Consider the following 12,362-nt stretch of genomic DNA (forward strand, 5'->3'; position numbering starts at 1 on the left):
TGTCAAATTACCTTATGATTTTACAAATTAAGCACCAAAACATCATGTTTTACAAGAAATCAACAGAAAAAGCAGTTCAATACACGGTAACGTTATGTAGTAATTACTGTATTAACAAATTTAGCACCCAAATATCGCAATGTATTGAAAAGATTAACTACAAAAACAGTGACTACTAAAAAGCAAACTGTGTTGGATAATACAGAACGTTGGATAAGTGAAAGTTGGATAAGCGAGATTCTACTGTATTTCTGTCTTGTGCTTTATACACTATTAAAACTTGATTGCTCATGAATGTAGGCCAATACGAGATGTAATTCAATGCAACTGTGACTTGAAAAAGGAACAAAAACAAATACAAGAACAAGAAACCATATTGATGTATAATCATGGACTCCTCTGTCCTATATGACAAATTCCAGAAGACAGTATTTTCTATGAGCTCTGAGTTACAGCTTTATTTATTTATTTATTTACAGTACTTATATTCTGCCCTTCTCACCCCAAAGGGGACTCAGGGCGGATCACATTACACATATAAGGCAAACATTCAATGCCTTAACATAGAACAAAGACAAGACAAACACGGGGCTCCGAGCTGGCCTCGAACTCATGACCAGCCTGCGCCACAGCCTGGCTTGTCAGTAAATATCTATAAACTCAGGGCTCATTTACAATTCACAGAACATTTGTATTTACTATGAATGCACAAGTGATTATTTACATCACATATGAAGTGTAAACAAGACGCTTTATTCTGAATATCGCAAAACTTTCAGGAAAAAAGCACCAGAGAACTGCAAATAGGCCTTGAGTGTTTTTGTGTATGGGGTTGTAATTTTTTCATTTTGGTTCTTGCAACCAAAACACAAAGGATGCATGACTTAGTAATTTGTGAAATAAGCTTGAAGTTTATCTTAGGTTTGTTTACTTTTTCTCTGAGGAATTCAAGACAGCTGCCCTTAGGATTACTTTGTCTTTTTATTTCCTAAGGCAATTTCATTTTCCAAACAATAATTTGGCCCTCAAACTCAATTGTCAGCACAATAGCCAGTGGTAGAGCCTAACTGCGAAAACAAATCCCAACAGCATTTGGATCCAAATGTCAAAAATAGTATAGCATGTTCACAACAACCCTGTAAAGAAGCTTCCTAGATCTGTGGAGAGAAGAGAAAAATGAATGAATGGATTGATGTTTTGAGAAAAAGGCAGAGATTGGCCCAAGTTCACCAAATGAGACTTGTGGCCTGGAGAGGATTTGATAGTACACATGGAAGGAGTACACAGGAAATATATACAAGTATTCTGTGTCAAGAGAAAGGTAGGACATAAAACAAGTAATAAATAGTCAGATAAATAACAAAACCTATACCCAGAACAACTGATACTATGCACTTATGAATGCTAACACCCTAAAGGTACCAGATCCTGTCTGATCTTGGAAGTTAAACAGGATCAGCTCTGAGAAGTACCTAGATGAGAGACCATCAATGCATACCATGTGCTGTATGTTTTATTTCTAATGAAATCTCTGGGTACCATCTCTGGGTACTCCTTGCCTAAGAAATCCTATGAAATTCGTGGGATCAGCATAAATCAAGAGGTGACTGAATTGAAAAATAACTGAGCTGAGTCTAACTGGAAAAAAGTAACATACAACGCTGATGTGCACACCAAAAATGTTTTATAGAATTACAGGTCCAAAGACTTACCCTTTGGTACAACATTTGTTGCAGATGTGGAAGGTATTTCAGGATTCATGGTGCCTTCTACGGGACTTGTACTTTCTGCCACTTGGCCAACTGTCCCATGGCCACCTTTAGAAAAATATGGACTCTTTTCCTGCTTTATTTTGATCTTTGCACTCTCATTTTCAGATTGTTTTAAAAGCCTTTTAGATGTGCAAATGTTTCCTTTGTCTAAAATGGTATCTGTAAATGGCTTCTCATGCTCTAAAGCAAAACCAACAAGGGAATTCGTAATACGGCTTTGGATGGAAGCTTTCTTAGGAGATAGTACTGGAGGAGGAACAGATGCCGAATCCAGGACCACCTGGAACAACCGCTGTCTAGGAGAAAATGTAGAACCAGGTCAATGTATAATTCTTGTGCTTCTACCATATAACTGTTTTTACATTCTTTCAAAAGAGAATAACAGCAACACAGGCAATCTATACTACTTGCTATGGGTGCCCCCCAAAATTAGCCAGAGATTATGATTTACACAAATGGTGTCTAGCAGCTAATACTGTCCAACATGCATCTGTTTCTCCACAGTCCACAGAGAGTTGAGACATACAGGCATTCAAACTCTTACTCTAGCAAGAACAAAAGTTCAGCAATTAATTTAGAACCCTCACATCCTTGTATTTTGGAAATAGAAGGGGGCTATACTAAACTCAATATCTACTAACCCTAAACAATTCGGGTCTGCCTATCTTCATGACCACATTCCTGGCTATGAACGGGCGCGGGCTCTAAGATCTGCCAGGGAAGCTCTCCTCTCAGTCCCATCACCGTCTCAAGTGCAGTTGAACAGGAGGAGGGAGAAGGCCTTCTCGGTGGTGGTCCCCCAGCTTTGGAACACCCTCCCCAGGTAGATTAAGCAAGCCCCACCAATGTCCACCTTTCGTAAGGACTTGAAGACCTGGATGTTCATACATGCTTTTGAGAATGCCTAGTCCTTAGTTATTCTGAACAATTGTTATGCACTCTTGCACTGTACTCCATGGCCTCGTCCCATGGCTGCACCTTTGCACTCATTCCATTCCCTTGCCCATTGTTTACAGTCTGGTCATGTTTGCAGTTGCTTACTGCCAGATGAGTGCCATTTTAATTGAGTTTTAAATTTTATATCCTTATTTGTCTTATTGAATTGCATTTTATATTGTGTTTTATTGTATGCTTTGTTTTTAGGCACTTTTGTGCCATGTGTAAGCCGCTCCGAGTCCCTTCGGGGAGATGGTGGCAGAATATAAGAATAAAGTTGTTGTTGTTGTTGTTGTTGTTGTTGTTCCTAGGCAACTGTTTGTCAGGCTAATCAAGCTGAACTTAAGCAAAAGAAAGAGCAGCAAAAATCCTATATTCCTGTAAATAGTTTGAGAATTTCATTTGAGAATTTCCAACTACAGTAGAGTCTCGCTTATCCAACATAAACGGGCCAGCAGAATGCTGGATAAGCAAAAATGTTGGATAATAAGGAGGGATTAAGGAAAAGCCTATTAAATGTCAAATTACGTTATGATTTTACAAATTAAGCACCAAAAACATGTTTTACAACAAATCGACAGAAAAAGCAGTCCAAAACACGGTAATGTTATGTAGTAGTTACTGTATTTATGAATTTAGAACCAAGCTAATCCGTTTCCCAGTCCATGCTTTAGGGCTGTACTGTATAGATGGGGCCTCAGAGTGGGTTTTCCACCGACACTGCAGCAGCACCAGCAGCTGCCCCTGCTTCACATGCCATGAATCCACAACAGAAGCAAATAAAAAATCAAGAACTGAAGTTGAGAGTTCACTTTTAAAAAAACCAGATCTAGATCACCTATAATAGTGCTACTCAAAGTGGAGGTCCGTAGACTGGTATCAGGCCCCATGCCATATATTACTGGTCTTTTGATTGCTGTGAAGAAATAAAGAAATTAAAAGATAGATAAATAGGAAGGAAGCCAATAGATATAAAATGTGTTGTCGAAGGCTTTCATGGCCGGAATCACTGAGTTGCTATTTTTCCAGGCTGTATGGCCTCACAACCTCTGAGGATGCCTGCCATAGATGTGGTAAAACGTCAAGAGGTAATGCTTCTGGAACATGGCCATACAGCCTGGAAAAGTTACAGCAACCCACAGATATAACTACACTTTGCAGGGGGGGGGGGGGAGACATTATTACTGTCCCCCCACATCAAGCACGCCAAGAAGCACTTCTGTGAGGCACAAATGTCAATCTCACTATTCTATATGGAACACTATCATATAGGCTATCAGGCCTGTAGCGAGGGGGCGGTTTTAGGGGTTCAACCCCCCCCCCTGAAATTTTTCAGGTTATAAAAAAACCTGGTTTACTCATGAATTTTAACTGGTTAACCAAATCCCCATGCTAAGTCTATGAGACACAAAACATTAAGAGTCCCTCCAGGCACTATCTCAAGCAGATATTGACAGGTTTGTAGTGGGGAGGGATGTGTGCTAGGGGTTAAACCCCCCCCCCGAAATTTTCAAAACCCCTCCCGAAATTTTTTTCTGGCTATGGCCCTGTATGCTATATACCTTTACTATAGTAGTTGTGTATTATCCAGAACATCTAAAGAGCTATGTTTAATACCAGGAGATAATACAATTTTTGCTAATGAAGTTTTAAGGCTCACTGGTTAGAGAGCTACAGTAAGCCAACTGGTGACATCTAGCGGCCATGGATTGGGTGCAATTGTATCTTCCATTATGCCAAACTGACAGTGAATAATGGAACACTGTGGCTGTTATATTTAATACTGTACCATTTAGCTGACTACAATATTATGAGACAAAGTACTGTGTTGGAGATAGTAAATTAATTTTATTTTATATTTTATTCTTCATGGTTAGAAGGCAATGATAGAGTGGGTGTTAAGTACTGCAGAGGAGAGAAAATGCAGCTCCTGTCTCTTTCCTTTCTTTCTCTTTTTCTAAGGGAGAAGAGGATATAGGAAAAATAGCTTTCATCAGCCCCTTCCACTAATGCTATGCTAAATCCAAATTGATGTAGCTAAAAGAAAGTCTCCACTGCAAAACGAGCAAAGTAAAACATGTTAGCTAATTATCATTGTTTATTTTTAAATATAGTAAACACCAGTATTTAAAACCATGTAGATCACTTCTGTCAAAAAGCGAGGCATCTATGCTTCTTTCAAGAAAATATTTACCTAGAAATTTAAAGATATGACAACACAGCAGTTAAAGTCTTATTTACTGAGGATATAAAACATTTCTTTTCACCCTAAAAACAAACAAATTGTTTTCTTTAATTATCTCTTTATTATGTACTTCATACATCTTATGATGGTTTCTCTATAAACCCCATCGCAACCTTTTGTGCTCGAATATGATTAACACTATTTATCTTATATGATACAAAAAAATCAGTACTATTAATACACTTTACAGTATTTTTAGCAGCAGAAACTCTTGTTTGAATCTACACATTATTTTTATATGTTATTTCTTTATTATTTATGAAACATTACCACATGTACAGAGATAGGTTACACAAACAGACTGGGAAAAGCATTTCTGACAGTCGACTAGCAAGGGTAATTTAAAGTTGGGAGTAAAGAGTGCACAGTTTGAAGATGGCAAAATTACGAAAAGATTAAGAGAGGAAATAAGAAACGAGTAATGTGTTCTATATCTGTACCAATTGTGAAGTGAAGGCAACAGAACACAAACCTCTATGCACAGTTGATCTACACCAACAGCAACCTTGATTAGGAGTGAAAGGCATAGAGAAACACAAGAAGCCAGTGACAAATGCTCCAAAGCTTGTTTTGCAACTTTTTGGACAAAGTCATCCCAAATTACTGGATGCAAAAAACATTGTGGTACACAAAATTGTAAAACCATAGCTTTTGAAAGTTTTCAGAAATCAAACCCAACAGTCTCCTTCATTCACATATAAATAATCTTTCTATATGTTGTCATATATCAAAGTATGTATGTTTTTTTCTCTCTGTATCACAAAGACTGTTGCTAGGTGAAGTGGCCCTCTGTGATCTCACTGGATTTGGTGCTGCTAGGTGAAGGATTGGCTGTTGCTAGATGAACTTGCTTTCTGTGGTGTCACTGGCAAAGAATGGTGGAGGAAGGGGGGAAGAAAGCCATGCTGCCATTGAGACATTACAACGTAGGCCCTCTCAGAGCTGGAGAAGAGAGAAAGGGGAGAGGTGTCATGAGCAGCACTTTGTCTAGCCTGGCTCGGTTGCTGCTTGGGGCAAGTTTCCAAAAGTAAACTTGGAAGGCTGACCTTCTCTAGGAAAGTATCATAGGCTTCTAAGGTTATCTGTGAAGGCTTGCTGAAATTGACAGCAGCTGAGATCTCATGATAAAAGGGGGTTGGAAAAGAATAGCTCTTTGGTAGCAAATAATGTTGTACTTTGCTAGATTTGTCTTGGCTGTTAGCTGTGCTGTACCTGAGTTAGAACTTTGGATCCTGATCCTGTTACTGTAATCCTGTTCTGGACCCTATTATATCCTGACTCCATGACTCTAAATTATGGACTAACTTCCTGGCTTTGATTTATGGTCTTGGACTGTTGGACAAATGGGCTTAATAATAAAAGACCCTCACCATGAAAGTATACAGCAAAGTAGTTTATCTAGCAGCAGCAGCGTGACCCAGAACCAGTTGCCAGTGTAAGACGAAATAAAAACACACTTCTTGTCTTCTTCAATCACTCAGTCACTTCCGACTATTCATGACCTCATGGACCAGTCCATGCTAGAGCTCCGTCGGCCATCGCCGCCCCCAGCTCCTTCAAGATCAAGCCAGTCACTTCAAGGATACCATCCATCCATCTTGCCCTTGGTCGGCCTCTCTTCCTTTTTCCTTCCATTTTCCCCAGCATCATGATCATTTCCAAGCTTTCCTGTCTTCTCATGATGTGGCCAAAATACTTCAGCTTTGCCTCTAATATCCTTCCCTCCAGTGAGCAGTCGGGCATTATTTCCTGGAGGATGGACTGGTTGGATCTTCTTGTGGTCCAAGGCACTCTCAGGATTTTCCTCCAACACACAGACTATTGTTATCTTCCTTCAGAGGCTTTTTTTGTAGAAAAATAATATGGTTGTACTATTTACAAAAACAAGGTTTCCATAACATAAACAAAATTCTTTATACTTCCTTGTTATAGCTTTGCTTCAGCTTCTTGCCTTCAAGCTCGGCTTCTCTCTCAATCTTCAAACTAAAGCAGCTCTCTCCTTGGAGCAGACAAACACAGCACTCCTTACACCGAGGCATTCTTTACACAGAAGGAAGTCTTCACACAGGAGGAGCAACTAACTCACAGGCATACCTGCTTATATTACCCTATTAGTTTTGCTTACATCATTGCATCATTTTAACTCTTTCAGTGCCTGTACATCATTTTTGCAATCAAAAATACTGTTAATTTTCAATATTTCTGACATGGACTTCAGTTTAACCCCTGGCTATCTTGCTTGACTTTAGTTTGTACTTTTGAATTATTGAATGTTATTTTAAGAACTATGATAAGTGAACTCCTGGCACCAACTATTGGACTGGATCGTTGGTTGTTGTTTATCCTTGCTCCTGAACTGGCTAAGTAGTACTTGGCATGTCTGCATCATTTGGACTCTTTACCTTAACTTGTGTTTTCTCCAGCTGTCTGCTGCAATTCTGTTATGCTGGCCAGGCCTTTGAAAGACTTCAGGCTGTAGTTTTCCTCATAAGTAAATATGGTCTTGGCCCACCTTGTGTTTGTTTAATAAATCTTAGACCTTGATACCAGGAGAGCCCCAAAATGCAAGAGGAAGAAAGGAAAGGAAGGGAGATAAAATGGAAAAAGTTATGTGGGAAGAAAAAGAAAGAAAATCAGAGGGGCAGTGACCCCTCCAACACCAAAGCAATGCCAGAGATATACGTTATGTGCGTAAAACATAAAGACAATTACAATGAGTGTTACAAGCAATGCAGTTGTCCTTGAAGGGATTTCTGAAATGAAGTTAAGAAAGATGAAGCAGACATTGAGTGGTCTAATCATTCATTGTAAAAACTAAGGGGCTTGATCCAGAAGAAATATTCAAGCTCACTGTTGAACCAATCCAAACAGTCTCTTTAAACAAGAGCAACTTTACCACTGTGATCAAATGGTAAAATATTTGTGCAAAGCCATGATTGCAGCATCGGGGAAATGTGCTGTTATAATTACAGAAAACAGTAGTCGTTGTTTATGGATCAAACCCCACTGTTTTTGTATCAAGTCCCATTCACACTAATGTTTATTATTTATTTATTTATTTACAGTATTTATATTCCGCCCTTCTCACCCGAAAGGGGACTCAGGGCGGATCAGATTACACATATAAGGCAAACATTCAATGCCTTAACATAGAACAAAGACAAACACAGGCTCCGAGCTGGCCTCGAACTCATGACCTCTTGGTCAGAGTGATTTGTTGCAGCTGGCTGCAGCTGGCTGCTCACCAGCCTGCGCCACAGCCCGGCACATCCCTTTGTAATCATAAACACTGCAGCTTCTCACACACAGACCAGCCTCCATTAATATCACCTCAGTCCTAAAAAAAAAATCACAAAAAGTCCACCAACCAAACATGACTAAGAAGATACTATCTTAGCCTTCCAAAACAGTTCTGTGACATGGAACACAAAAGTTTAACATTTTGGCAACTTCCAGTATATTCAATAGCAAGAGGGGATAAAAAGACAAAGTTTGAAGCAGTGGGAAGGAGAACTTTATGGTCCCAAAGAAATGCAAAGACCTAATGTTTTCTCATCTCTTCCAAAGCAATAAATTTGCTCAGAGTTTCCACAAACCTAAGTATAATATCTGCTAATTTATTTATAATTTCATAGCACTCAGTAGTAGCACAAAGAATGGAAAGATATGAGCGATCCCAAGGCTATAGATTCTCCTATGCTGTATTATTTCTACCAGAGGTTATTATACTGAGCATCAACTGATAGTAGTTCTATGCAAGAAAAATGACTGTTCTTGTCACAAATAAGACAATCTTGCCTGGCCAGCATAAATTTTTTTATGTATATTCATCAAGGATATCAAAGGTAATCTATATACTCATGCATAAGCCTAGAAGTTTAGTAAAAAAAAAATATCAACCCAAAAAACTTAGGTCAACTTAAACTTGAGTCAATGTGACTACTATACACTAACTTGTATCAAAAAAGGAACCACTCCCTTTTCAGACTACAATGGAAAAGACAAGAGGTTAGTCTGTCCCAGGAGAACCTTTAAAAAGTACCAACTCCCTCCATTTCACTATCATAGTGTCACTTCTAGTCTTTTTGTATGCCTAAACTGGGAAATGACAGATAATGGTCAGGGGCATTAGCCCCCTGAGCTGGCATTGGTGCTTTCTGATCTCCGTAGAATGACCCTTGATTTACCCATGGGTCATATCAAAATCCTAAATTTTGCTCCTAAAGCATGCCCTTGACTTATACATGAAGTCAACTTATAAATGACTATATACAGTAGTTAAGGTTTGAGTATCAAGGTGTATATTAGCAGTACTACTTGTGGCATGAAAACCGCACAATCAAAATGCCAGTAAATGACTGGTCACTAAGACAGCTTAGGCACAAAGTAAAAACTGAAATATTAATGTTGTGGGATTTAAAATGCTTCTTTCCAAAATATTGATGGTTATGAATTGCACCAGGGAATCGCACATAATTTTTCCACATTAAAATCAAAAGCTCCTTTTTGTTTCCCGTAACTGTTTCTATATATATTCATTATTAAACAACATAAATGAAAAAAGTGTGTCCTAAAGAATGAAAGAAACAAGAAGAAGCACGTTTCAAACATATCAGTCCTAACCCGATAAGCAATGAATTCCTGGATCTGAAATTAATCAGGCACTTACATTGCTCGTACATCATCTTTCAGAAAAACTTTCTTAAACCAGTTTGAAATTATAAGACTTAAAGTTTTTTTCCAAATTGGGATGTCAAGATAAAATACTCCCTTGATGATCTAGTGGAACTAGATTTTACAGGTTTAGTCAAGTGGTGCATCTCTGATTGAAGGAACTAGGAAAGCTCAGAATTCTAAAAATGTGGAGTTGGAAGAGACCACAAGGGGCATCCGTTCAACCCCAATCACCATGGAGGAACACACAATCAAAGCACTAGTGACAGATGGCCACCCAACCCCGTTAAAAAATAAAAAATTCCTCTTGGTCCACTCAACTAATTTTTGTTCCATAGAAGCTTTTGGGCATACCTCAGCTAACAAGCCACTGACGAAGACGCTCCATTTTACAAAAGTCTTTTTAGATGTTTCCTTTCCCAATGTTCATCTGGGCGTTTTTTCTAGCAGCCTCAACATTGAGTGGCTATAGAAGAAGGGCTGGAGAAAAATAAACTTTTAGTGCCAGGTTGCAGCAGTGTGTCTGCATTAGCAATGCATCAAAATTTTACCTGGGACTTCCCTTGTGGAGAAAGTGAGACCCAGACAAGCCTACCTGAACCACCTACCACCAGCATGTTACAGAAAGACATAGATCTATAAATTTAGCCACTAAAATGGAAATCATATTTTAAAAAATCCCTAGATGCATTTGGAAGAAATTTTCAAGTTGTCTCTAGAAGGCCTGCCTGACCTGTTTGCTTAATGTAAATATTACTACTTTTGAATAAAACGTTTATAAAAATATGTTGAAGTGTTCTTCTCCTTTGTGCTGTTGAAACCTATTTCTTGTCTTTCCATGTAATTTCTCCTTCTGGAACCAAATCTCCTTTTCAAGAAGTAATGCCCAGGAACACATCTACTTAATTAATTGAGGTACATCTGTATTTTTTAGAAAATGTACCGAAAATTGAGTTCTCAGAATAGCTGCTGTTGTTCTTTTTCTGACAGTCTCGAACGATGATGCTTTATCTTGAGCTATACCACACAAGTTGTTAACAAAGGGGAGACTGTGAATTCACATTTGCTGTCTTTTAGAAATAATCAGAGAACAGCATCACAAAATGTCTTAGTATAGCAAACTGCAACATTGCTTTCCAAAAGGAATATATTCAGTGGAAGAAGAAAGGAAAAAGGTAGGTCAAGCGTTAAATAGAGAGATGGTTTCTATGACGCACCAAGTGTAAGATACTTTCATGAAAAAGCTTTCATCTTCACAACAGTTCACATTTCACTCTGGGTCCAATTCTTTGAAATGCGGTACTGATATTTTATTTTATTTTATTTTATTTTATGAGTTTGTGAGGGGACCGCAACCCTCTGGGGAATAGTCTAGACTCCTCTTTGAGCCTGTTATTAAGCATTCAGAGCAGAGTATCTGTCACTCTTACCAAATGTCAAGAGTATATGAGTGAGTTCATGATGGCTCGAACAACTAGCCATATATCTCTGTATGTCTGAAGATGTCTGAGCACTCTAACAGAAGAAGTACGGGATGCCAAATGCATCACAGAAAGTGAAATCTTCTAGATATTAATCACATTACAAGTTCTCTTAAAATGTGCAATGCAATCCTATCCCTGCCTTCTTGGACGTTAGGTCCCACTGAGCTCAAAAGGACTTACCCCCAGGTAAGTGAGTACAAGCTTGAACCTAAATCAGCACTGCAGTGTCAGTTCTTTCCCTGTAGCCCTTGCCACTACGCAGAAAAATCTCAAAGGCTTGGTAGACAGATCAAAGTTCTTGCCTTACGGGACTTATCAGCCTTTCGCAGGGCATGTAAGACACACCTGTTTCGGCAAGCTTTTGATTTCTGTTATTGATGTTTTTAAAAGATGTCTTTAAGATGCTTTTAAAATGCTTTTAAGATGTTTTTAAGATGTTTTAAATTGTTAGATTTTAGCCTGTTCTTGTAAGCCGCCCCAAGCCCTAGGGGAGTGGCGGCATATAAGTTTGAATAATAAATAAATAAATAAATAAATAAACCATATTATGACTGCTGCTATTAACAACAGATCTAATAAACATGCCACTACTCTCACAGTCTTGTTGCAACAAGCCTAGCCCTTAAGACAGAATCTATTACATGTTGTCAATGAGACTTGAGTACTCATAAAATATTCCTAAAATGCCTAGAACAGAAGTAGTAACACCAAACACTGTTGCAGACCACAAGAGAAGTAAAGAAAACATATACTGTACATTCAAAAAATTAATCCAGGTCCCATCTCTTTGGAGCTATACTATGACAACTTCCTGAGGAAGAGAAATGGTAGGAACATATATGTTGCTATCATATGCAATAACAGAGTTCGAATTCTCTCTTGGCTGTGGAAACGCAGTGGGTGACCTTGGGTAAGTCACACTCACTGAGCCTCTGATGAAGGCAAAGGCAAATCCCCTTAATAAGAAACCCATGACAGGTTTGCCTTAGGGTTGCCATAAGTCACAAATGACTTGAAGGTACACAACATCCCTTCAGATGAGTCAGACAACAACAACACAATATGAGATGACATACATTTCAAAATAAAAGTTTTAAAATAACATAATGATACCCACATATATGATTCTCTAGGGTTTATAGTGTTATTTGGATAGGACAGCTTTAGTCTGAGCAATATAATAACATATGTTTTAGCCTAACGATCCAGTCAAACAATTTGATAAAGATTTTGTGTCATCTGAGGTAATTC

The 12,362-nt window shown here is 38.5% G+C and overlaps 1 protein-coding gene across 5 annotated transcripts in view; it reads right to left on the minus strand.

The window, feature by feature from the left end:
* The window catches only part of rad18 (RAD18 E3 ubiquitin protein ligase), a 154,768-nt gene that overhangs the window by 121,427 nt on the left and 20,979 nt on the right, over positions 1 to 12,362 (minus strand). For all 5 annotated transcript variants that reach the window (XR_010002558.1, XR_010002559.1, XM_062969758.1 and 2 more), the window contains exon 5: positions 1,713 to 2,068. Coding sequence is in view for 3 of the 5 variants with exons in the window: in XM_062969758.1 (XP_062825828.1) it covers positions 1,713 to 2,068 (356 nt within the window). In the remaining 2 variants the exon portion in view is untranslated. The remainder of the gene's footprint in view (positions 1 to 1,712; positions 2,069 to 12,362) is intronic.

Source organism: Anolis carolinensis, chromosome 2 (genome assembly GCF_035594765.1).
Source record: "Anolis carolinensis isolate JA03-04 chromosome 2, rAnoCar3.1.pri, whole genome shotgun sequence".
Lineage (NCBI taxonomy): Eukaryota > Metazoa > Chordata > Lepidosauria > Squamata > Dactyloidae > Anolis > Anolis carolinensis.